At 41.2% G+C, this 27,520-nt stretch overlaps 2 protein-coding genes across 5 annotated transcripts; both read right to left on the reverse strand.

Moving 5' to 3' along the window:
• Window positions 1-791: 791 nt before the first annotated feature.
• ndufs4 (NADH:ubiquinone oxidoreductase subunit S4) lies at window positions 792-17,884 on the reverse strand. The gene is made up of 5 exons (XM_079341644.1): window positions 17,725-17,884; window positions 14,082-14,160; window positions 2,977-3,149; window positions 2,726-2,799; window positions 792-1,007 (listed from the first exon to the last, which is right to left on the reverse strand). The coding sequence occupies exons 1-5, from the start codon at window positions 17,805-17,807 to the stop codon at window positions 904-906; spliced, it is 513 nt and encodes a 170-aa protein (XP_079197770.1). The 5' UTR covers window positions 17,808-17,884; the 3' UTR covers window positions 792-903.
• A 954-nt stretch (window positions 17,885-18,838) lies between these two features.
• Window positions 18,839-24,957, reverse strand: fsta (follistatin a; the record flags this gene model as incomplete). Of its 4 annotated transcripts, none has more annotated exons than XM_079371440.1 (6): window positions 18,839-19,977; window positions 21,933-22,163; window positions 22,730-22,954; window positions 23,069-23,287; window positions 23,477-23,668; window positions 24,867-24,957. In XM_079371440.1, 6 exons carry the CDS (start codon window positions 24,955-24,957, stop codon window positions 19,889-19,891), a joined length of 1,047 nt encoding a protein of 348 aa, XP_079227566.1. In that variant the 3' UTR covers window positions 18,839-19,888. The 4 variants fall into 4 exon arrangements, with proteins under 4 accessions (XP_079227566.1, XP_079227565.1, XP_079227567.1 ...); XM_079371439.1 differs by having other exon boundaries at window positions 23,471-23,668; XM_079371441.1 differs by having other exon boundaries at window positions 18,839-20,434; window positions 23,471-23,668.
• Window positions 24,958-27,520: the final 2,563 nt, after the last annotated feature.

A 27,520-nucleotide genomic window follows, 5' to 3' on the forward strand; every position in this document is an offset into this window, starting at 1 on the left:
TTTTGTCTCGTTTCAAAACAGAGAAGCCGAAACTTCCAGTGTGAGAAAGTGTTTCTGTTTCCACTGTAGTTCAAACTGTTTTTTTTGTTTGTTTTTTTTTAACAGTAACTTTCTGTTGCTCAACTCCAAACAGCAACGGGTCAACATCTTGTGATGTTGGTTAAAGGATTATATCCCTTCATCTTCATCCCAGACTACACACAAAACAGATTATTGAAGAGGCTCATGATGAGATTAAACCGTAATAAAAACTCTTTTCTGAGCCACAGATGGACTAGTGGCTGGTTTGCGTGCCCCGCTTACAGAATCGTCCTCAAAGTGGACTGACTGGGTTCAAGTCTGACCTGTGTCAGACATTAAGTCTTTTATAAACACTCTGTACGTTACCTTATACCAAAGACATGACTCTCACTTATCATGCTGCAGGAATTATTTCCCTGGTTAACAGTTGAGCTGAACGGTCTGAAACAAGAGGTCACTTTACTGCACAGATGCTGAGGTGAAAACTGTTTCAAGCTTCTATTAAAAATTCCTGTTGTGCTACTCTCCACTCACAAAGACAATTCAGGTACCAGAATGGAAAACAAACACTCATGCAGGAAATATGTCACTGGCTTTGAACCACAAATATATTCACTCGTGTTTAGACATTTCTAATTGTATTAATATGTTCCTCTTTGTTTTGCTGTTGCACAACTCAGGGAACAAACGCGTCACTGATGAAGTGGAGCACATTTGGTAGTCAGTAATGAGGTGTGCGTCTGAAGAATAAGGCGATAATGACCCAAATGTTTGCTTTACATGTATATAATTATGCATTTATTGACAAGATGATACAGGTCTGCTGTGGGACACAATGAGGTCAAAGCAGCGAACACCAGCGAACAGGTGGGCGTCTTCAGTTTACTTAGCAGACCTCCTGGTTCTCTTGTTCCACGAGAAGTTCGCTCCGTACGACTTCACTCGGGGCTTCGCGCTCCTCTTCTCCGTTACGTCGTAGCTCCAGCCTGAAGTCAAAAATAAATAGAGTAAGTGATGAGGGCGAAAACATCTCCTTTATTCACTTTGGATGAGTTCCAAACATAATGAGGTGTTACTTAGACATCAACAGGCTGTGTGGAGTCAGAACTACACTAATCACTTTCATGGTGCACTAAACAAAACAAAAAAAAAAAGTCAGTTTCTTTTCTTTAGTTCAACAAACTCTACCAGATGGCTCAGTTCTGTGAGTCCACGTGAACTTTCAAGAGAGCTCAATCAACCAGGACAAACTTTTACCAACACCAGTTTTCATTCTGGAGGGATCAAAAGATTTCTCTCGATGTTGCTTTACTTTATTTATTCCGATGCCGACACGATATCTTCAGCAGCCGAGTGCACCAGCTGGGCGTAACCTTCTCTCAGAGCTGAACGCTACGATTGACTTGAGGTTCTACTCGGTGTGATCAGACACATCCTGGAAATGCACTCAGTGACCTGATTGAAAGCATCCCTGTTTGAATTAAAGAGCTCTCCCCCTCCCCTCCACGAACGCAGCGCTGGCCCCGCCCCCCCAGAATGTGTGTGTTCCCTTTTCAACAACTTTTCTCTCTCATTATGTCACAATCCTCCACCTAAAGAAAACAGTGATATAGGCTAAATAAACCCTACGAGTTATTTTAAAACGCTGTAGGGAGACGTGAATGATGTTCATCTGACGACAGTGTGCTGGGCCTTGAGACGCGTTTCCTTGGCTCTACACAACCTCGGACTGGAACTTCATCGATCTTCAAACACACGAGCAGGCAGCAGAGACCAAGCAGAGACTTCCACATACGTTCATGACTGCCTGATATCTAAAGCAGCGACGTCGTTCAGTTTTGCAGCGGCATCGTTACGTTCCGCACAAATCTCCATCGCCATCTGTAAAATGATTTCCTCTGTCTGCTTCGGTCTGTGCCGTCGTCAGGCTGACCGGAGGTGTTAGATGGGAGCGCGTTACTTGGTCTCTCTCTGGTTAGGCCCCGTGTGAACTTTGGTCGTAATCAGACGTAGCTAAGTTGGAAGTAAGAGATAAGAACTTCTTTTTTTTTTTTTTACGCCCAGCTGCTGCACCAGGTGTCTTCAAGGTTGTTTTTTTTATTTAAATCTTGCTGCTGCTTTACTTTCTTCAAAAGGATCAATAAGCTGTTTACAACACGAGAGCTATTCAAGTCAACATGTTTGTAAAAGTATAGCGAGGTAGTCCGTGTTTACTCAGATGTAGTTTTTTTTAGGAAATCTCAGATTTACTTGAAGCTACTTTTTGTTTGACATATTTACATATTGACATATTTCTTACTGTAGAATCGGATTTATTTCTCTGACACATGAAGTGAACAAGCGGCGATATTTTATACAACAAAACACCTGCAGAGCACACGGACGCGACCTGCGACACGAGAGTAAAAAAAACTGGAGGAGTCGATGGTGCAAAAAAAAATACACTAGACGTAAAAAATGGTCTGCAAATATAGTAAGGAGGCTGTAAATGTACCTGAGCGAGCCCTCTCTGTGTTCGAAACACTGCATCACAACATGCACCACTAATGAAAATAACTAAACATTTTCCATCACTAACGCTCCAGTCATTGGAGTCTTTCCTGTTGTCTAGTTTGGTTTTTTTTTCAACCTGCAGTATTCACTCTTCTGTTTGTTCTTCAGAATGTTTCATCTAACGTCTTTAACCGCTTCTTGGATGTGTTACCATTTTTCTCAGCAAAAGCGATGGCGTCTTCCTTGGAGGAGAAAGAAAGCATCATGTTGGACAGGGGATCAGCGCTGAAAGACGGAAAGCAAAGTTAGCCACCTGAGAGTCAAATATTTGGAGGCAAAGCAGCATGGGAAACATTTTAATGCTTTAAGGAGACCAAAGTTCATTTAACAGGTCAAAGGAGAACGGCTGCTGAATAGAGGTCTGGCCTTCTCAACACATAGAAGCAGAAAAGGAGTGCTTACGTTGAGGCCCAACCCATCAGCGGGTTCTCCCAGCGCTCTCTGGTGTCAAAGTCAATCTTCCACTTCTTGGTGCTGTTGACTCCGGACTGCATGGCCGTTTTGGCGGGAACGAAGATGTGAACCTTGCGTGTTTTAATGTGCTCCTCTGGGACTCCTGTCAGAGTGGTGATGTCCTAAAAGACAAACAGAAAGTACAGTAGAGAAAATGATTTATGAAGAATTTATCAGCCAAATGAACCCATCCAAACTTTAAACTCTTTGCTCAACGCTCCTCACTGATGTCAGATTTTTTATTTTGGGTTTTTTTTTTTTTTAAACCTTCCCGACTTTCACTTGACTTGTTGCTGACTGATGTTTTTCTTTCCTGAGTTCCCTCTCAGTACGTGTTTGTTATTAAAGGTTGTTCTTCAGTCTGTTTGCAGGTGTTTCAAGAATACAACGCCAAGCTCAGACGGCATGTTCCCAGTGTCAGCGTGAAAGGCTGCTGGGTAAATCAGAGGCTGTAAAAAGCATTTCTATCCAATATTTCATGTTTTATATTTTTTTTGTTTCTTCACATCATTCAGTGGAGATTTATTTCCACTTGTAAATATCGGGGTCAAACAGAGTTCAAGCCATCTTCAGGGTCAGAAAACAATAAAAGAGGAGAAATCCAGGGAGCGGACATTTTTATATGCTCGGTAAAATCAACTCAGACTTTGGGTTGTGTTTTTATTGTTTGTGTGATCTGCTGCTCTCTGTGGGATCAAAAATGATACACAGACGTTATGTCCTACAAATCTTCTTCTCCAGATGTTTGAAACCTTGTTTGTGTTGGTAACTATTCCACCTTCAAGCTTTCACTTTTTACTTTGTTTCAATAAAAATGAATAATTTCCAACAAAGCAGAACATTTCTTTAATCAGGCAGAACTTAAGTGTTTGTTGTCCTGGATTTAATAATAGAACATTTCAAACAAAAAGGAAACCATGACTTATGTAAATATGGATATCAAGGAAAAAAACAATTAGACGTCATCTGAACTTCTTTGCATTAAAAAAATGAACGGGCCCAATATTCGAGGTGATTTCGCAGCCAGAAAGTGGGCCGGCGTAACGACAGCAGGAGGAGGAGCCTTCAGGAGAACCGATGCAACTGGAGCCCCCTTCAAGCTCCTATCAAGGATCTGCTCCAGTTCTTCAGGGAATTATCAAACAAGCAATGGGAAGTCTGCGACAAAACACAGACCAACCTCCCAGCACGCAGGCACCAGCCACCCAAGACTGAGGGCTTTCCAGGGCGCCCTCCTTTCAATGCAAGAACTTCACACATTTCAATGGCCGTTACGACTTCAAAAGAATCCCATTTTCATCATTGTCCGTCACCTGCCGCTTGATTTGTAGAAAGAGGATGGTTTTTGCGTGAACTCCACACAAGCCCACCTTCCCTTTGGGTCGGACGGTATTTAAGCCGAGCGAGTTGCAGATTTGACCACTCAGCTAGCGCACGGTCCGCTGAGACGTCTTTGGCCATGCTCAGAGGCAAGAGCAGACTGAATGTAATCATAAACAAGATCTGCACACTGAAAAGATTGTTCAAATGAGAGGGAGAGACGAACAAAGGGGGGAGAAAAACTTCACAAGTGCTTGGTAATTATTTCCGGCTGCCCTATCTACTTAACCTTAACAATTCCTTCTTGTCACAGAGACGAAGAAAACATGTTCTTTTCACCCAAAGAGGGGAATGGTGGACGCTCCGTGACACAATAACACACAAGACGGAGCGAGACAGAAACTAAATGAGCTGCCAGGTTTTTGTTGTTTTTCCTCTTGGAGTTTGCAGCAGGTAATCAAATGGGCTTTTTTTTATTTTTATTTTTTTTTTAATTCTTTTCATGGATAATGTTCAAAGGTTTTTACTCCAAGTGTGAGATCTAAGAAAAACTTCCTGAGAATTTTTGGAGAGAAAACCAGAACCATTAAAATACTTTGTTCTCAGTGAACCATGACACATTTTCGAGTCGTGAGTCAAGAGGAGAAAAAAAAAAATAATGTACCTTGTGAGTTTGAGTTCAATCTAATTTGCAGTCGGACACGTTCAGCCGCTCTGTTCACGGGGATCGCTGCATAAATCCTTCTCTGAGAAGCAGGAGAAATGACACTCTTGGGATTAAGCTGGTCAGACTACGGTTACGCATATGTACGTTACAAAAACCATCGCTGACACATGGGGCCCACGTATGGATGTACTGGTGCAATAATTTGTCCAGATGTAGCAGAACTTCAATCACTTGTTAGGTGCAGATGAGCACAAAAGCTCCTTCGTGAATGAGGGAGGATGTGTCAAAACAAAAGCTCGGCCAAAATCACTGAAAACGCTCGGCTCATTATCTGACATTGTTTGCAAAAATACGAGTCTAGACTCCTATGATACTTGCATGCGTTACACTGAGAGCTCGCGGGGTTATCGGCATAACAGACCCAGCCACAATACCCGGATTGACAAAGGGAAAGATTGTGGCTGGAATGTGGTGTGTTCCCAGGAGGACTAGAGAGGGCCATCACAAAAGGAAAACCCACACGGTGGGCACTTTTTCTTCTGCCTAGTACAGGAAGCTAAATGAGAACTATCAAGTTTGACACTATTCACAGGGCCTTCACAGGGTCCTACAATACCTGGCTGGGCAGGCAGAATGCCGGGCTTAAGAAAGAGGAGAAAAAGGCTGGCAAAGTCTCCGTCACGTGAAAGCGTGTCGATATTTGTGACACCTCCAGGCTCCAGGCCAAATAAAGAGCATAGGGGCTTGTCGCTGTGGGGCCGCTTGGCCCACCAGAGTGCTAAAAGCTGGTACCCTGTATGCTCCGACCTGCAGATGCATTTCTGTGGAAGCAACTTCTGAAGATCTTGTTGTGCTTGAGCTGAAACATGGATGGAAGAAAAAAAAAAACTCAAGAAAAGTATAAAGACAACTTTTTCTTGGGGGTGACTTGTAAAAAAGCTGCAGTGGAGTTATTTTAAAGCCCTCTTCCAAAGCTCTGGTTGCTTCTTCAAACCAGTAAAAAAAACAAAAACAAAAAAAAAAACAGCCTTCAGCGAGTAAAAACAGCAAACTGTACCACTGACGGGACCTGGAGATGTTGTGGGAGGAAAACCAGGCAAAGAGAAATGATCCACCTTCTCTAACACTTTGTGTTCCACACTTTACTCTCGAACATCCTTCCTGCCGTATTATTCACCACGTTAGGTCGACATTTCCAGCAGTTTGAAGCCGCTGTCCCGAAATTAGACGTCACTTTTGGATGCATCTTTGAGAAGACGAAGTCCATCTCCACAGATCACACCAGCGTTTCTAAGCGGACAGATTTGAACTCGATAAAATCGAGTGCACAGTTTGAGTGGCAGCTCAGACTTGCACTGTCCTGGGGCTTTGCAAAATATACAAGGACTTGAAAACACTGGAGTATCAGGACCTTCTGAACACATTACTGTTGACTCACTTAGCGACATGATAGGCCTGTCTTTTACACTCTATCATGAGATACTCCCTCTGAGCCTCCTCCAGTAGAAGACGATTATTTGAAACTTAAAAATAAACCATGAGGAGGAAATTCACATCTGCTCCTGCAATCATCTCGAATGGCTCAATTATAACGGTGAAAAAGATCAGCTCTCCAATAAACCCGCCGCGGGACTTTGTGAGACATGGGAGTACAAAAACGGCTCGAGCCCAACTGACTAATCCACTATATCAGCACATCCAGTGACTAACAGTATTGGCTGCTTTTATCCCAGATATGTGCCCATATTACCAGATTTACTCACCAGTCAAAAGGTCTTTCATTGGAGTTGTGTTGTATTACACTGGCAGCAGAATGTGTGCAGGTCCTTCCCAGTCCAATGATCTGTTTTTAATGATCTCTTCCACAAGTGATTGATAAATGAGGGATCAACATCATAAAACATGTTTATCTATATTCATCTCGACAGATTGAAGATGGATCTAAGGATGGTGTTGGCCGATATATCGGACCCAAAAATCCCCTATCAGCGCTCATAAGGACTTTACACTTCTACTTCAAATAGAGAAGTATCAACTCCAGAAAAGACCTGAGAGTCAATCATTTCACACTCAAATGAGTCGAGTCCATTTAATGGAGCAAAAACACCGATTTTTCTCTGCTTCCAGCAGAATGCGACTTGTGTTACGTTGTATAGATCATAAGTATGATGTCGGAAGTGGAACACAAAGGTGGAGAAACGCAGGGGAGGTTTGTGTAAACCTGTTAGAACAGGCAGTTAGGACTTGTTGGGGCTGAAACCTCCTAACGGACGCACAGAATGTTTTTTCCTGTTAGTAAACCAACCAAACAAATAAAAGAAGCTTGAGCATAACAAGCTCAGAGGAAACACGCCAAGCTACATGACCAGCTTACATTGGGTAATGGTGGACATGAGGTGACGGTCCAGTCCATCAGAGCACGTATGGTAAAGCGACTGCTCGGCAAGCCAGGAGGGGTCAAAGGGTCGGCAGAGCTGAATCATGTTGAGTCAGCATGTGGTGAAAGCCCAAACACATCACCCTTAACCCCCCACTGTCCGTCCCCACACCCAGACTGAGAGCGTCACTCATCAGCCCATGCCCGCTCCCACCTCCAGACGTCTTTGAAGGGGAGAAAGCGTGCCAATTACTGATTGGACATAGGGGGCGTCTCGCGTAGAAACAAATATTATGAGGCTTGTTCATGTGTGGGAGGGGTCCTACACTGGAGAACGAGAAGCAGCTGGCATGAGGGTCATCTGGAATCTCATGTTACACATACCGGTGTAAATCGGAAAGAGTGGACAGAGGAGGGACATTTATGAATATGGCAGATGTAGACACACTTGTTTGTGTGTTTGGCGTACGGCATCTCTGGAAGAGTCTTTTTGAGGGTAAAATGCTGAAGACAGAATCATTTCAGGCTTCAGATGCTCAAAAAGATGTTCCCTCCTTTATTTGTTTAGTTTATGACAGCAGTAGAAATCATTAGTGTCAGGTTTAAAATAACTGGTTTCAACTATTAGCCAACTTCCCCCAGTGAAAAAGTATAAATGATGGGGAGCCTCTGAACATGGCACGCCTGCAGTACACAGCACAGTGTACTCTCATAGACTAAACAAAGACACACTCACAGTTGTGAAGCTCCTTCAATCATGTTTCCATAATCAGACTTCATGATGATTCTCCCGTCACTGTCTATTGAATGATGGACTTTTACTGAAAGCTCCTTCCAGCTAATCAACTCAACACTAACATGCACCAGCACACCATGAAAGGATTTAAAGCCTGACTACAATCTATTTGTTAGTATAATCTAGATGCTGAACGCCGATCACAGTTTAAGGTTATATCTAGTTTGTAAAGTTGGGGGGGAAAGAGCTGTGAGCTTACTTCTCCTGAATAAACGGCAGTGTGGGCAAACAGGGGAAGCGAGCCTTTTTTATCCACTCTGCAAACACAACACTTAACAGCTAGACACTTCCTAAAACTAGCCAACGCTGACAGGGCTGAGGAGTCCTCTTAAGAGGCTTAGTCTCTATGGAAGAGAGTGTTAATGAATGAAATACTATTTAGTGGATGATACAAAATAAAGCCTCTTGTCTGGCACTCTTTAAAGACCAACATCCTCTGACCCACTACTCCAAACTTGAGCCGGGAGATTTTTTTTTTTTTTGTATTTGCAAGCCTTATGAGAGGGCAACCAGACAAAACAGACACTTGAGTTGTCTGTATGTGCAGCAGAGGGTGGGGGGGGGGGGGGGGGGGGGGGGGTGAATGTCGTCTGCTGCACTGTAGGTCACTCTGTGTCTGAGACTGGACGGCTTAGAGAATATACAACCCTGTACTGCAGATTTAAACTGCTCGGGCTAAATATATCCTCGTAGCTGGGAGGTGTTTTTTTTTCTCATATAGTCCTCGGCACCATAGTTTTTAAACTTTTTTTTATTATTTCAAAGTGCAAAAGAAAATGGGTGAGGGTACTTTTTCCTATAACACTCTTAATTCTCCATGGCATGTCCAATTCAAATACAGTTGGGAGTATAACATCTCCTCTGAGTGACCTTCCCTGATACCGTAGCTCGAGATGATAAATCTTGACTGAGAGACGCACGGTTTCTCAATCTGATTCCAATTTCGCTCATTCAAAACAACCAACAACCTGCCTTCAGACTTGACTAACTCACTGCCATTCAAACCCCACATCTTTTGTCCAGATGTTTTATTACTTGCCAAGCAAGAGCTCTAAACTCTCGAGAACCAAACATCTCAAATTAGCTAACTCAACATGCCGAGCATCAAATGGTTTTTACCCATTTATTCTTCCAGCCTGTTCCCTGTCTCCCCCCCCCCCCCCACCCCCCCACCTACTCCCCACACTCTAATAACTGTCCTCCTCCTCTGTGTCGTAAAACCCTAGTGCCTTTAGAGAACTCTATAACAAGGCTTCACAAGCGCTTTAAGATGATGGTGTTGTCTTTATGTGCAGGAGAGGGGGCACACTTGGCCAGCTGAGGCAGAAGTAGACACTGGGATAAAAGAGCAGATCTTGTACTGAAGCATATCGAAGCAGCTGCTAAGGTTAGGACACTGGTTGTTTCTGCGCAGGGCCACAGAGCAAAGCACAAGGCATGGTCTGTAATTGAGCGAGGTCGCAGACATTCCGTGTAAAGCTGTGTATCAGTGGCCAGCCAGCGGACCCTGAGAGCTGCCAGCATGCTTAATCAAACAGTAATTACAAACAAAAGCAGGTCGGCATGGGCACTCTAGGGAACAGCTTTGGGGCACTGGAGCTCCATCACGCAGGTCTTTGTACTTGGCATAATTTCTGAAATTCAGACAATGCCCTCAAAGCTTTGCTTTAAGCTTGTTTTTTGAGATTTTGACAGCAATAGAAACACGCACAAATATGCATTAAACTATTGTTTCCACTGATGATTTGAATCTCTATTTAGTAATTTGTTTGGTTTATGAAATAACAAGAAATAGTTCAAACTGCCCAGTACATGCCTTAGGTGAACTGTTGACATTATGAGGTTAATCTCCCCGTCAATTGTGTCCCAGTAATATTACATTTGCCGTCATATAAGACAAACAAAGGCAGAATATTCCACTCTTTAAATGCAGGAACTGGGGATTGTTTGAGAAATCTTTTTAAACCTGATATGTCCTATATATGAATTATGGAAACTCCAGGGGCAGTAGGAACAAAATGTGAATACAACTAATAAATTACAACTTGATGTTCACCACACACACACACACACACACATCCATCACACAGCGTGTCATTAATGTTCATTTTGCTTGTTTGTATCTTTTCACTCTGCAAAACTCAACTCAATATCCCAGTGTCCTTCACAACTGTTTCTAATCTCCACTAGCATCTAAAGCCTCGTTTCCACCAAGCGGTCTAGTTCAGTTCGGTTTGGTACGGTGCCATTTGATCGTTTCCACTGTCTAAAGTGGGAATGGTACCAAAGTGGCTCAGTGGGTAGAGTCTGTCAACTCTCAATCGGAAGGTCGAGAGATCGATACCCCAGCTCCTTCGAGCAACATGTCCGTTGGGTCCTATGGGCAAGACACTGAACCCCCCCAATCCAATCAGCCCAGGAGCGCCTGCCGGGGCAGCTCGCTCACTCGGAGTGGAAAACTCACGAGTGTAAACACCTAATTTCCTTTCAGGGATCAATAAAGTAAATCTTCTTCTTCTTCTTCCATCCAGCCCTAAAGGGTTGCTTTTATTTATTGTGTCCCATTCTTATTCATTGAACTTAAATTAAGAGCGGGTTAAACTGTATTGGGCTGCTATGATGTCACACTATTTCGCCATACCACCATCTGGCTTACACTCCTCTAATCAAGTAAGGCTATGGTTGGCTGTGGAAACGCAAGCAAGATTTACTGAGAAAGAGTGAGACACTGGGACGAGGACAGTGGAGGGATGCCGTTCAATGAATGGCTGTTTCTGCTGCTGACAATGACACAGGTGAGAGCTGTGACAGTGAACATAAACCAGTCATTAAAAAAAGGTCTTAAAATCCCATTAAAAACTTCTGAAAAGTTCTGATCTGATACCCTTTAATAGCTTATTCATTATCAAAACTACAATATTTTCTGCTGCCAGCCTCCAGTAAGACTTTTCACAAATGACCTTAAAAAAACAACTCTTGTTCTCACTGGATTAGTTATGTTGAACCTGCAGGAGAGTCTTGCCCTTCACAGCCTTAATGTACCTGTAATGGAGACGGCTGAACAAACTGCAGAGACACCAGTTCCTGTAAGCTTTGCATTTTTTGGACAGACGAGAACCAAGGACAAGATAATGAGTGTCACACAAATGTCCAGACAGACTTTTTGGAGTGTATTCAGAATATCACTTGCTCAGGCCAAAATGCAACATCATCTAAATGAGGTTATTCAGCAAAGTTCACTACAGAACAAGTGGCACACCACTTTCTCCTCGGGCTGCTCGAGGGAGAGAGACAGCGTGCAAACCCGACATAACCCCTCACTGGATCGAGAGCATTCAGTGATTGGTCTACCCAGAAAGCAATTCACACTTATTGACAGGCTGATGAATGAGTAGCGTGCTGACATATGCTGAATGCCCAAAAGGAGAATGCTCCCATTGCCCTCTTCCATGTGAGACGGCGACCACTGTACTGTAAACAGCTGAGGGCCTCTCTTTTTGGCCTGTCTGGGTGCGCATTAGAGTACTTCCCGCCGTCGCCAGCAACAGCATGCCACAAAGGAACCTCTGTGGCCGACAACACTGAAGTGGCCACTGTCTTTTTCGTGGGTCTCAGGGTGTCTCACAAACTTTTTTCCATCCAAGCTTCTTTTCTTTCACCCCCTCCCCATTTTTTAGAGGCCCTTTTTTTCTTCTTCCTCCTCCTCTCCTCTGCTGTTCCTCTCAGTGGCCCCTACTGAGAGGACAGAGACAGACACTCCGCCCAGCCAAAGGTTTGTCTGCCAGCATGGTCAGCTTTGGTCTGGAACAAAAGCGCACTGACGCTGCCCACACACAGCAACCCCCCCCCCCCCCCAGACAAGTCCACAACAGACTCCCACATTCTCCCCAAACTCCCTCTTTCTCTGTTATCTCCTATCTCCTCCGTCTCTTAATGACAAAGCATTCACTTCAAAGTGAAGTGAAAGTTTCTTTTGTACAGTCGGTGCATCACTAACCTTGGCCATATCAAATGCTTATAGCTGTTTGGCCTGTACTTTGGCACCTTAATGAAAAGAGAATGAACCAGCCTGTCTGAAGAAATATAGAGCTTATTACAGCCGTGCTGCTTAATTCAAAGAACATGCATCTGTGAACAGTTATTTCATCATCACCCTGTGATTAGTGAAACTACATGTTCTGATACATGATTATAATGAAACCTCTTTCAGAATCTTTCAGCTAAGACGCAGGGCATAGCCAAAGCAGAGGGCAAGTCAAAGACGTCCAGCAGAAATAAATATCACAACAGACCAAGTGGCCATCTGACAGGAACATGTAGAAAACAGAGATGATGTTACTTTTTTAACAGTTTGTAAATCAGTGTGTTTACCTGCTTTGAAGAAATGTTATTCATTTATTTATTTTGCTACTGAAATCAGGATATGGAATTTATTTTAGTTTGGATATTTTGCAGTACGTTTCCTTTCTTAGCCATCTTCACTTCTAACCAGTTACTGTGAAGGTAACGATCATCATCAAAACTATTTCAAGTGATGATCCCTCGATCCTTTTATGACCAAAATACCTACGCAAAGGCCTAAAAGAGGACATGCAGCAAATACATGAAATGAAAGCAGAAAGCAGTGGAAAGAAGGAAAATTCAGAGAGATAGTAACTAAGTTACTGCAGAGCATGTTAAAAAAAATCCCTATTGAAGACCTTCTAACCTGTGACAGAAAATACACTTGATCTTTGGAAAAAAAGCCCAGGGATTGAATCAAGTTCAGCTGCTGTTTGGTCAGGTCATCAGACAGCAGACACTCAGGTCGAGGTTCTGAAAAAAACCTAAAAAGGGCTGAACTAAAGCAGCTTTGACCTTTGGTGCCCCATTACCCAGCATGCTCTTTGATTGTGTCTGGACACAAGGATACTGCATGAAATGGGCAGAATGAGACTCCTCAAGTCTCTGTTTAGATACTAGCGGTCTAAGAGCTCTATTGTTGCAGGTGTGAAAGGTGAATTTATTTATTTCAATAGGATACGTCTCATTTGAAAAGGAAAAACGTAACTACCATGTATATCCATCGTATGTGGTTGATTCCTAACTCAGACTGCCAATGATCGATGACTAAGAAGCTGGGTTTATTCACTGAAGCTTAGACACAGCACATGCACATTATGGCAATGTGACAATAATGGATATTATTGGTGGATGTGAGCGACTCTGCTGTTTGTGCGTGGCTGTAGAATCAGGACGCATAACCCAAATCATATACTAATTAAAACATAAAAACGCTTGTTTTTTGCTGGCTGTAGCTACAACTTGTGAAAGTGTGAGTTGAAAACTACTGGTCACAATCATTTATTAAATAATGTTAAAGCTCGGAGATAAAGCAATTCAAAACACACAATCAGGAGGTTTTAAAGTGTTTTGCAGACGTGTCGTTTTCATGGCTAGAGTTTGATTTAATATCTCGTACATCCTGATTGATCAAAAAGACTTTACACTGTTGACTCGGCTCCATTAGAATGATGTTGTTTTTTTTTAAATCAGAGTAAAGCAAATTCGCCCTTTATTGAATCAGCTATTTTCAATTTATAATACTGAATTACTTTTTCACCTAAAGTCTATCGAGTAATCCAATCACTAATTGCAGTCACCTTTTTAATGAGTTGTTATCAAAAGTTGGAAGGGTCCCGCGGTGAGGATTATTGGGAGCTGTGAGCACAGACAGGACTACCAATGATAACATTTGCCCTTTCCATCAGTCTTACAAAAGCCTACTGTCTGACGCAAGGAGATTTTGGCAGCACAGAATAGGAGCGTTTTTTAACAAATTTTCCAGGGAGGTAATTAGAAGACCCGACAAATGACAATCCGTGTGTCACGTTGACACAGGGAGGGATACTTACCAATTTCTCATCAACTGTGATAAGTTGCGTGTCTTGTCCTGATTTCTCTGCCAGCCTCGATGTGCTTGTGCTTGTAGACCTGAAAACCATTAGGTAGACGTTACACGCAAAGCACAAACAGCCAAAGGCAGACAAGTGATGGGGAGAGAAATTACTCCAACAAGCACAATTCAGCAAAAAGTGACCATCTTAGAGGAAGCATTGAGACAAGGACAACGAGAAAGTGGAGACAAGGAGGGAATCCCCCCCCCCCCTCCACCATCTATTAGTTCTGTCTGGTGAATCTCTGGCAGACTCTCGTTCTCATCCTAATGACAGGACGTGCTTAATGTTGGCTGCGGTCAACTGTCAGGCGAGGACTGTGTAGCTCTTTGTGAATGTGCAGCCATGTCCTGTCACAAAACAGCAACGTGCCATCACAGCTCAGCCAGGACAGGCTATCTGAGATCATTTGATTCAAAGTAATTACCAGAGAGTAGAACTATTTTACATTTATTGCAAAATGTAGGACTTTAACAGGGGGACCGTTTTCAAATGTCTCAAACTGTTGTTTGACGATAAATATAACAAGTCAGTATCCGCTCTGTGACCAACACGACCTATGGTTCCTGATTTAAAATGTCAACATAGAGGACGTTTTAAAGAACACATTGTATTGCTTGAGTCGTCACTTGGACTAAGCCCTTTAGACTTTACTCATAATGTACCAAAAACATTTTCATCTTCACAAGGTTAGGTTTTTTTTACACAAGGTTTATGTGCTTAAAGATTGTTTTCATCATCAGATGTAAAAAACAAATGGTTTAAAAAGTAATAGATAGTTCTGATTTTAAAGTTAAGTCTTCACTGAGGCATAATGATAAATATATGTTGTTGTAGTTAAGTGCTTAAAGCTTTGCCCTTTTAGACAAAGTAGCTGCCTTAGTTAAATCACAGCTATATTTGAAAAAGCAAGTCTTCACTCAAAGTTAAAAGCAGAAATGATTGATCGTTATTGAAATCAAGCCTGAGTCTCAATTCATCCTCATTACACCTCCAATAATGAACACCAGCTTCACTTTCTTTGGCTCTTTGTTCCATGATTGATCGGCCTTTTTTCCATACTCAACTGAAGAGATTTTGTTTCAAAAGCCAACTTTCTTTTCACATTGGCTGTCACTGCAATTAAAGGCATCCATTTTTTTTCATCAATATTTTTACTAAATCATTTGAAGGCCATTGAATCAATTTAATGACTGTTAACTTAGGCAACGCCATTAGTTCAACCCTGTGTTTGTTAAGCAACGCTGTCATCAACTGTTTGATGACCTCATCTTGCACACGATGAGGCCAATGTCCTTTTATGGAAGCTGTTACGGCCATGGTGAAGAAAAATCACATGGTTTCATTCATCAAAACAACATATTACAGTTATCAAAAAGAGTTGCAAAACATTTTCTCTGAAATGTGGACAGGGGGAGATGGCATTGGTCCTATCAGGAACCTCCTAACCTGACATAGAGCCAATTTGGGATTTAAATTACTTTTTATAATCCAATAGAAGCACTGAGCATTGGTTTGGCAGGAAAAAGACACTTAAAAAAGCCTTTAAAGCATTTTCAAAAATCGATGAAAAAAATCCCATCAGCAGACACCAACCAATGTCTATTTGGCTGGATGCTTTCTTGGAGATGATCGATAACAACAAATAATACAGTGGAATATTTTAAGAAATATTAAGAATATTTTATGAAAATTAAAGACTTAAGAGACATAAAGGCCAGGTTTGATACAATAGCCAGACAAGAGGCAACAACTGACAGTCCTACTCAGCCTGTTCGATAAATCAAAGACCGAAAAGAAAACACATTTAACTTTTTAATTTGACTCTGCCCTTCAGCTGGGGTGCTTAATTGCTCACTATGACATATTTATTTAGCAGCACTTTGGCCTCCCTGAACTTCTTGTGAGATTAAAAAAAAAGATCTGATATGATCAGATCCTCTTTTCTTTGTTCAAATGTGTTGAGCTCTTAACTTTGTTTAACTCTTTCCAGTGCTGCTCATTTTTAACAAAATGTGCCTGATCCTTCAGGAATAAAGCCAGGCGACTACTGCACACAGTTAGAAAAAAGAAAGGGAAGGAATCAGGTGCTCTTTAGGGATAAGGGACAGAGGTTAAGTTGCAAATTAGAACATGTGTCACGCCAGTGTGATTTTGTATCCATCTTTGTCTTTTTTACTGTAATGCTTTCTCCCACGTGTAATTCATATATAATTCTGCATCTCTATTATTATGATGTTTAGCTTGTATTATTTATAGACAGAACATTCAGTTTTTGGTTTACCATCATTATATTAATACTTTGTACAAGGTGTGATTTCTATCTTACCTCTTTTCTAGTTGCCATTTTTGACATGGCTGCTTGTATATAAATTTGTTCATACTTTGTCTTTATGTTGCCACACCGTGTTGTCTGATGGTCTTGAGCTAATAATGATCCACTTTGTAATATAGAGATGTATGTGTTTGATTGCCAAAGTGTTTCCCTATGATATATCCTGTGTATAATGTCATGATATCTTTCTGTATGTTTGCTTGGATGATCCGTCTCCCCTCTTTTTGGTTGAAAGCCCCCCCCCCCTTGAGTTTTTTTGGTCATGTGATTTATGTCCCATATCACCCTCATTGTGATTAAATACCTGTTTTTATTGTCTACTGCATCCTAATTAAGACTCAGTTGAGTCTAAATGTGTTTCATCATGTCCTCTGTTTTGACCCTTACTTATTTCACTTGAGGAAGAAGAGCAGCATGTTAATGAAAAGCACTGAGAGGAGCTGAAGACAGTTCAGAGCTCACCACAAAGGCCTACACGTGCGATTCTATGATTAGTTAGACAGCCAAGAGATTTAAATGATTGTTGGGGCAGCACTATTATTATGTTTGTTATATTTATTATTAGTGCATTACTGTGCGGCTTCAACAAATAAAAGATAAGGAGGTTAACCTTACATCAAGGGCATAACTATAAGACATCAACCAATACAAGAGAAAAGACAGAATAACTTGTAAAACAGGTGAATTTTTAAGTTTGAAAAACTTATGTAATAACAGATGAGTTTCTTGACATTACATTGTTTAATGTAATTACACAAAGAGCCTTGATGTAATGTGATGTTTAGAGGGACTCAGCAGCTACAATTCACTTCTGTTAGCCTGTTAGCCTGGTCCAGGCTATTCAGGGAAGTCTGTTATTTAAGTCCCCGTCCAGTCTAATGTTAGGATTGATATGCAGCACGTGGTTTGTGTAGAGGAGTGAGCAACATTTAATTGTGTTACTCTCAAACTGATTTTCTAGCCCCAAAAGCTAAAATTAGCTAATTAGTCGGCTAGACGAGTTCTGAAAGGACACATCTAAATGTCTGGATTTACAGGCAGGGTTGTAGTTAAACATGTAAACTCACACCATTAAGAAGAAATGAGTGAAGTCTAAAACGTTGCTTGGTTTAAATGTTAAATACAGCCACGCTAGCTAGCTTATTAGCATGTACCATCCGGGACATTGGGCCTTCTTGCTCGGACTTTGAAAGAAATATTTCACACAAAAAGACTAACGGTAGCACGTGTGACTATAAAAACGCTAAACAATCAATGTGACATTACCTTAGAGGATTCAGAGCCCATTTAGAAGCTGCATTGATCAAAGGCAAACGCCTGAAACCGAGAAGTGACATTGAGGACGCCATGTTTGTTGTCAACAATGACGTACGGCGTCCACTTAGGGACAAACTGAACGGAATGTGGACGGAGACAGCTGGGAGAGAGAGTCCTGATGCCAGCATCTAAAATTGCTCTACTGGGATGTGTTACATACAGCAGGGCATGTCCAGGCACATCCAGCAGCTATTTACGCCCTAATGCTTGTTTCATATCATAAATAGCAAGGATGGTGGTGTTAATGGGAAGATACTCAGCACATCCAGAGGGTCTTACCCATGCCTTTGCCAGTATGTCCGCTATAGAAGCTTATTTAATTACCCGAAAATTCTAAAACTTAATGAAATTATCAATGTACTGTTGTATGCGTTTATCTAATTCAGTTTTGGCATAAATATTTTCAAATACAGCTTTTTTAAAAACTTGATTTCTCAGTAAAGATGACACATAACTTGTACTCTTTCTATCTATTCGGATGATTTTGATGAGTTGCATTGTTGTAAAGGATTCTTCCACCTGATGTTGCAAAGTCTCAACTAAATTTTAACTGTGTATTTACAGTTAATGAAGTGACTGCAGGGCCTTAACAGTATCGTCTATGTACTAAACATACAGTGCCACAAGGTAAATCACTTTAGTCAAGGATGTTTAACATTGGTCCTCTGACCGGGCTTAGTTATATGTAATGTCCAATTTCAATATAGATATAAAGAATGACATGTAAAGTGTTGTGCAAACTAGCTCAGAAACTTGTAGCTGATAAATTACCTTTAGAGAGAAATTTAGTTAACCCAAGCGAATCAAAGGGTTGATCCAGTTGAACGTAAAAATACTGTCCATTATAACTTGTGCAGCCAGATTTAAACCGTTTCACTCCACAGTTGAAATGTATTTGTGGAATCACTGATGGTTGATAAATGTATCTAATCCATAAAGTATAGGCTATCCTCAGATGACCAAAACATCAACTGAATGTAGGTCTTCAATTTAGGCCTAACAATGAACACATCGATGTTCACAAATCAATAACACAGCAGGGCCAGCAAAAAAGTATAAGGAAAAAAACTTTTATTGATTCACTCTTCATATCTGTACAAATACCATCAAACTTTGTATGTACATATGACATTTACATAAAAAATACAAAACTATATATTCATAACAGAATTTTGTATTTCTCTTGTGATGTTTGAAAATAAAATGCATTCTGAGAAAAAAAGAAAAATAAGAAACATAGTGATGAAGTCTGATATATGTGGAGTACTGCAGTCCGTTAGTCCTATTTAAGCTCTTCGAGAGCAGTATTGAGCACATTGGCAAGAAGACAGCACACAAATGTTAATGGCACATTGTTTAGAAAAAAATCAAGTATCATCCAAAATCTACCTCTGTTCTGTGGTGACACAAAATAAATGCTATAGAATAATATCTAAAGTTGTCATCTCCATGTGGAAACACATCAACAGGGAAAGAACGGAAGGGTAACAAAAACAGAAGAAGAAAAGAAACACAAATGGCTCTCTTTTTCTTTTCCACTTCATAACTGCTGTGTTGCAGCTTTTTACAATGCTCTTTTGCAAAACCATTGAGAGAATCCCTTTGGTCAGTTATTATGAGTTGTAAACAACCAGAAACACTTCTGTACATAAAATGATTGATATATTCCCAATAAATAAACACACAGCCTAAACATGCATTTACGTATGTGTGACATAAACATCTGTGATAGAGATCTGACAGAAACAAGCAGATTTGTACAGCTCAGGGAATGCAATTTACAGCTTAAAGAGGACTTATACTTACACGTAACATGACAAATAAATAACACTGCTTCTCTTTGGACAAATATAATTCTTCATGATAAAAAAAGAAAGTAAAAGGGAAAACAACAAAAAAAGGGGGAAATGAGTGGTAACACAATATATCATGGTAGATAGTAAGCCTGACATTGTAATAGTATAAATTATAAAACACAAAAAGTATAAATAAACAGCTAGCAGACTGAACTATATGTATACTTCCTTTTCTTTAAAAAATAAATAAGCATACACATAATTTACAGTATGGACATGATTCATTGCGCTAGGACTGTTCCCCTAGTGATGGGGGCCTATCCATCCAGAATAGAAGATATATGGACAAAGGCCTTGTAGTCTGAGTCTTCATCTTCATCATCCTCCTCGTGGTCTTCTGTAATGGCTATGTGGGAGAATATACGGTAGCTGTTGTATGAATATGGACCACAACAGTGCAGAAATAATGAATGTTCTCAAAGATATACACACAGCAAAGCCACTGGCACACACTCTCCCTTTTGTTTATCTTACTCTATGTGTGTGTGCGTGTGTGTGTGTGTGTGTGTGTGTGTGTGTGTGTGTGTCTGTGTGCATGCATGCCTGCATGTTTTTGTGATTATATGCATCTATGTGTTTGTATGCATCTGTGTGTAAGGAAATGTGTAAAACTTTACAACTACTATGGCATCCCCAATTTAGTTCCCATTTACAAAACAGAGCTGCATCGAGAGAAAAAATTATGGAGAATAGGGGTAGATGTGTGGTTGGGTGGAGGGTGAAGGGGGTCATACAAGGTGGGTTGAAGGAGGGTGCTAAAGGGATGATGGTTGCAGTGGACCGGGTCTCTTTTGGGCAGATTCCTGAAAGCAGACACACAAAACACAGAAAAGTGCTCTTGTGTTCTTGTACTTGATCTTTTTTTGCTCTGATTGACCTGTGTCATGTTTCTGGCTCAAACAAACAGGGAGGGAGGACGCTGTATCACAGCCTGGCCTTAGCAAGCAGGTCAAAGGACATGAACACAGTTCTGAGGTATTTCCTTTTTTTTTTTACATCGGACAAAAAAATAATAATATATGCACACAAGCAGGAACAAGAGTGACAATACAGAAAAAGAAAAAAAAACACAGGCAGTCCCTCATAGATCCGAATGGATTTGTCATTTTGATACATATTCTGGACAATACATTCACTGGAAACAGCACGAACAGTTTAAGTTAGCGAGTAAAGTTTTCAACGAGAAGTAATAGAGCGCGGATCTACAAGCTTCCTCTGCTTATTCTGCAAACTGTGAACTATCACATTTATATTTAGCTCATGAGGTGATCATAAAGTTGGTCCCTTGGATTCAATTGCATACCTTAGGCACATCACATTTACGTACTCAACCAGGAGAAAGAAACAAACCCTCGTCTTGGAATGTAAATTTGATACTTCCTTGAGGCCATCATTAAATTTGACGGTTTGACCCACAGATTTAAGAGCGCATGAGTGGCTCCACAGACAAGAGGTCTACGTGAAAATCAGCATTAAAATCCCTTCTAATTATCACTTACATGGCACCAATGTTACAATCACCTTATGCACACCATATATTTAAAGGTATTCTGTCCTTATCGACATGTTGGCAGTGAGGTGTATGTCACAAGAGGCAGTGCATTTTGATTGATTGATAACAGCCAAAAGCAACAAAAGAGAAAAACATAATACAAAACACAATTACACCAATAACTTGATATTAGCAAATGTGACCATATAATTTACAAGCTGTAAAGATTTGACCACACTCATAACAAAGGATCCATTGCTGATTAAAAAAACTGCATGAGATTTCAGGCAACTTGCCCGTGCAGGTCTCTCAAATGATTACAAAGTTACCTAGACATTTAAATATGAGGATTGTTCCACTGCAAACAAAATTAGTTTCCTTTATTATTTGTAATAATTTTTTTATCGGGTTAGCTTTCCTCACACCTTTAGATCGATTCTGCTGATACATATTTATGCTTTTCATTCACCATTCTGTTATTTTGTTTTGCAGAAGAATTGAAAAGAGTAAAATTAAAAAAGAAAAAATAACAAGAACACAAGAACAAAAGCCAGCAACAAAGACAACATCATGCAAGTTTTTCTATTCCCAAGTCCATTTTGCTTGCTTAAGCTGCGCTTGGTGGTGTGGCTGAGGGATGGGGAGAGTTTTGGGAAAGTTGGGATGGGGGTGGGGGGGGGGGGGGCACTTTCAGTGGATGTTTTTTGCTGGGGGAAGCAACATGAAAAAAGGTCTTTCACTTGGAGAGAGAGATGACGGGGATGTTTTGTTTCATTCTTATCATATTTTCTCTTTTATTGTTTACTTACAGTTGCAAGATCCTGCATGCTTGACTTCTAGCAGCACCCCCATAGAGCAAGCAGCCTGCTTCATGGCACATTCACTGGGATATGTGGTGTTGTCGCTAGCACACACCGCCTCATCCGTCCTGCTCTCTGGACAGGCCTCCTCACACATCGAGCAGCGGCCTCGGCTCATCCGAGAATCCCACAGACACTTCTTCCCTGCGCTGCACTGGATGTCCTCGCACGACTTGGCCTCTGAAGGACACAGGAGGAAATCAGCAACAGGGGAAATCTTTGATTAGGTGGATTATCATGAAAGCTTTCAAGAAGTGTCAGATGACTAAGCAAAGAATATCAAGTAAATCCTGTTGCATGGTGTTAGAAGATGTGATGGGGACATTAGGCCATGTTTAAATTAATATTTCTAACACTCCATGACTCATATTGACATTGACTTTTTTTTTTTTTGGATAAGAAGCCATCTGATTCAAATATTAACTTGAAGCATGTCTTCATGGCCCTCAGCACTCCCCTTATTCTCTCCATCGCTCCCCACCCCTTCTCCTCCCCTTCTCTCCCATGTGCTCAAGTGCTGCCAACATCAGGAAATAATAAGATGTCTATCAATTCTTGAGCAAACACCAGCAACTACAAACACACACTCTCTCTTAGACCCCCTTCTCAAAGGAATGTTGGCAAAAATGAGTGGAGAACAACTGCAGAGCTGGCCAGGGACAAAATGCTCCCCAACAATCATCAGAGTCAGTGCCTGGAGGCGCTCTCACTCACAGCACTCTCATGTTTAATAGCTACACACTTACTGATGCATTTTCCCTCATACGCCACTCCGATGGATCTGCCCAGGAGACAGGTAGCTCTTCTCAGGTGACACGCGCTAGCGTAGATGATCCCGTCGTTTCCGCACAAGTACTGCTCAGGAGACGTCACCTCAGGGCAAATCCGATTACAAGTCACACAATACGCGTTATTCGTCTGGTCCACGACGCATGTGGAGCTGCCGGGGCACAAGACGTCACGGCACGTTTCTGTGGAGACAAAGAAATGGGAAGATTTCGTAAAAATTGCAATACGAAATTAATTGCAGACCGCTGGATTCTTGGCACACGCAGCTTTGAGGGAACTGCTGAACATTTACTTACTCTTGCACTTCCCCTGGTACTGCACGTCCAGGTCTGGGTGGCCTTTACATTTAGCCTTCAGCAATGCGCATTCGTCTTTGTAGGTCTTTCCGTCTGTGCCGCAAACGGGTCCTTTCCAGGTTATGTTGGAGCAGTCTGGTGCGCACACGCATCGCGGCTTACTTCTTCTGTTCATCTTGCACCTCTTTCCAGGCCCACAGTCAACATTATCGCAGGTTTCTGGAAGAAAACGTTTGTTTAATACGATGCTGCTGAGGATATTGCACTTGTGCGTAAGTCTGGCGCTTTACGTGCAGAATGAATTTTTGACCCAAGGTATGCGCAAATGGGATCATAATTAGCATGAATTAAGGTTATCATTTAGGATGTGTATTATGAGAAAACGAAGGGAAATGAGTGCACCTCCACCTTTGCAAGGTATGCAATTTGGGGCTCCGCCATTGAAGATCATCCATCTAAAGAGCGTGCTGTTGGGGACGTCCTCCTCGGTCCAGGACGTCCCCAGTCTTCCACTCCGACAGCACTCCTCTCTGGTCATCCCGGGCATGTAAAGCACCTGGCACCTCCCGTTCTTCCCCTGCTGCAGCCAGCAGTTCCCAGCTGCAAACAAACAAACAAACGAACACAAAAAAATATTTCAATGTTGCATGCTGAACGCCTAAAACCGCTGACCCAGACGCACCAGACACACGCAGACTGTATTATCCGAGACGCTCCCTCCCTCCCTTTCGCCCTCCCGGCACTATTTTGTCTGATTTTTTTTTTTTTTTTTTTTTTTTTTTGCGAGACTGTTAACACTTGCCTATCCTATCTGTGACGGACAGCCCTTACAATGCAGCCACAAACTAAAAAGTAGGAAGAATCTTTGGAGGGGGGTTTGTCCTTTATTCCCACAGCCTCCTTGTTATCACTGGACAGAAAGTGGAGCGTCTAGACAGTGTTAAATAGCAGCCAATCTCCTTCAAAAAAAAAAAAAAAAAACTCCACCGTCTCCACCGCCTCAGAACAATATCCCAGACATGTACACTCTAGACAATGACTTGTTTTTACACAAAGCACTTATTCTGAATGTTCGAAAAAAGAAAATAAAACAGAATAGTAATCCCATTCCTTTGGCATGGAGATATCTCTTGATCCAGACATCAGCAGGATGTCTGAACCGACTCAGACACACATGATATTAAGTGCTCTCTAACTGTTGTGTTTCTCGAATTGAACACAGATTTGCTTTACACCGTGTTGTATTTTAAGATCTAAAAGAAATATTTATGTTGCAAAAGTCTGTAGTTGGATTATATCTGTCGAATATCTGGAATCGCAGAGAAATATCATTGTTGCACAAAAGGCAGAACGTGTGCTTGTAGGAAATACATAGAGATAACACATCGATAAACTCACAGTGGATGTTCTGAACTTAAGAACAGATTTAGCAACAACGTTGTAAGACTGTATTTAGACTTATGTTTAGACTTAAGTTAAGAATATGCTCAGGTATTATGGAAAGCTGGCGCTGCAACACGGCGTGGCGACCTGAAGTGTGTGTGCGCCAAGGCAGGGCTGCAAAACTTGCCATTTAGTCACACTTTGAAGTGTCCCATATGGCACCTGTTTTATGGACGCTTTACGCACGCACTGTCTGATGCGGAGAGAGTTTTATCAGCGGGAAAAAAAGAAAGTCACTTTGAAAAGTTTCTCGGTTGCCGCAAAGATTCGACACTCGGGTGCGTTATGCGTCTGACAGCAGGGGAAGTTTCCCCAAAACAGAAAAAATAGAATAAATTTGAGGAAGACAGCTTACCTTGAACTTTTTGATGTTCCATGAGGTGACAAAGCCATATGAAGAAGAGAAAAATGCCCGGGTGGAGGTGGTGTTTCAGCATCCTAAACATGATGGAGAGGCAATGTGAACTACGTATTTGACACAGGCAAGCGCAAAAGTAATCTGCTTAGGGTGGCAGTGTTGAATAAGTGTCAGTCTGAGAATGCAGCCTCTCTTTTTAAATCTATAAGGGGTCTCGGGTTGACTGTCTCTGGTGGGCGGTCTCCTCATCTGTGGGGGTGGGGATTTTTTTTTTCTTACCAAAGTTCTTTCAACCCCAATCAGGTGACATCGTTACAGGCAACTTTCTCTTCAATAATCAGACAATATGAACAGAAATAACATTTTGTAATAAAAAAAAACTTTTTCCCCGAGAATTTTGCAGCAAATCTAAAGCATACAAAATGTGAAAGTTGATGTGAATTTTGGTATACATTGATAAAACAATTATTAATGTTTTATTTTGATAGTTTTTGAGTTTTTTCAACATAATTTTATCAAACTGAGCAGCACTATTACGCCTTGCATGGGCATGTGGCTTTTTATTTAATGATAATAAAATGTGTAAAATAATAATTAATGTCGTTTTGAGGCATGGGCTATTTTAAGGCCTTTATTACTGTATAATCAAACAGGCCTACAGCCAACATCCGGATACCGTCCGCCGTTAGTTAAGATGTACTACATGGTTGTAACTGATATTTTTCCACCAGCTGCAGACAAAAGTGTAAATCTTTAGATGAGACTTGCCCATTGGAATACATCCGAGCCCAGACAATAATAGAATTCATAGTAGTCCGCAGCCGCACTGCTAATATTAGAACAGACAGTTGTTTGGGTTTCTCTCCCGGGTCAAGCTTTTAAATATAATCAAACCTGTTTCCGAAGAGGCTTCAGACAGAGGAGCGGGGTGTTGCATTTCATTGAATGAAACACACGCGCGCGCGCACGCACGCACGCACGCACGCACGCACACACACACACACACACACACACACGCACGCACACGCGCACACGCACACAGGCTGAACTCCCTCAGAAGTCCTTGCGCGACCTCTTCAGCGGAACTCTGGTTACAGCTCTCTCTCTCTCTCTCTCTCTCTCTCTCTCTCTCTCTCTCTCTCTCTCTCTCTCTCTCTCTCTCTCTCTCTCTCTCTCTCTCTCTCTCTCTCTCTCTCTCTCTCTCTCTCTCTCTCTCTCTCTCTCTCTCTCCTGACTGAGCAAAGAGCAAAGTGTGTGTCCGCTGCGTGGATCAGACACCAGGGAGTTAATTATCTGTTTGCCAGGAAGAACACACTAATCTCCTTATTAACTTCAGTGAAATACCACTTAGGTCCACTTTAGCTATAAAATATGCGAACACATGCAAGTAATGTTGTCATACATCCAGAGGTGTGGTTTTACTCAGACGGTATTTTTGACCAGTTTATGTCCTACAGCTAATATGATCATGTAATATGACTTGTCCTTCATTCCCCTCATCCTCTATAGTAATGTATCTGTCAACTATTTGTTATGCTTGTAAGTATATTATTGGTTCCCATTAGTGAGCAATAACTTTAGTTTATTATTGATTTTGATTACAAACCATCATTTACACAAATTACCCCGGGATGAAAGAAATATCAGATGTTTATGAGAACTTCTACGATAACATGCATTCCTCACAAATAACAAATAACTTACCCAATAAGATCATTTTACACCCAAGCACAACTCAAAACCACATCCTTCTGTCTCTTAGACCACCCACAGTCTCTCAAATAACACCAGAGACAGGATGTCTTTATTTGTAGTGATAGACTCTTTTCGTTCCTTTAAAAAAACAAGTTGTTGCAATATTCAGGTGGGAATAACACACACAGAAGATCAAACATCAGAAGAAGAAACAGAGTAGTGTGTTCATCCTCAGATCATAGAAGCAGCTACTAGATCTTTTAAACATTAAGATACAAGACAATGTGACACACTTTATGATTTATCTACTTTGAATTATAATTTAAAACAGCAGTCCGCAACCTCCTTTTTAATGGTGCTTCTATTTTCCAGCATATGACACTATTAACACATATTGTGTCTTGTTATCTCTCTTTCCTCTTATATAAATATATATGTAAACCTTTCCCTCCTTTGAGTCCAGTTTCTGAGCAACCAGTCCCCACATACAGTCATTGTAAAATAAACTTGTGATTATTTAGGATAATGAATTGGCAGATTTAGTTTAATGTCTTATTTTGGATTTAGACAGACCATTTTCAGTGTCTAATGAAAACCAAAACAAGGTGTTTGTAATACGAAATGATGTTTTGTCTGTGGGGCACATTTACACTAATTCTGTAACAACACAGTTTACTTTTGAGACACTTTCAATCTAATCACAGTAAACTATTTTGTTTTGAAAGTTGACACATTTTTTATCCTGCTATTTGCGTACCTCTGTTGAAGTTAAGAGTTTAACTCTGTTTTCATTTGGCCGACAGCAAATTAATTGAATTAATCCGTTCAGACTAATTGGATTTAGGAGGAATCGAGTCAAAGTTTCAAATAGGCCTTACAGATGCTGTTGTTCATAAAATAACCATAATAGTAAATTGGATACAATGCAACAAGTCAGCATCTGTGAGAATTACCTC

Source organism: Symphodus melops, assembly GCF_947650265.1.
Source record: "Symphodus melops genome assembly, chromosome: 1".
NCBI classification, from domain to species: Eukaryota; Metazoa; Chordata; class Actinopteri; order Labriformes; family Labridae; genus Symphodus; species Symphodus melops.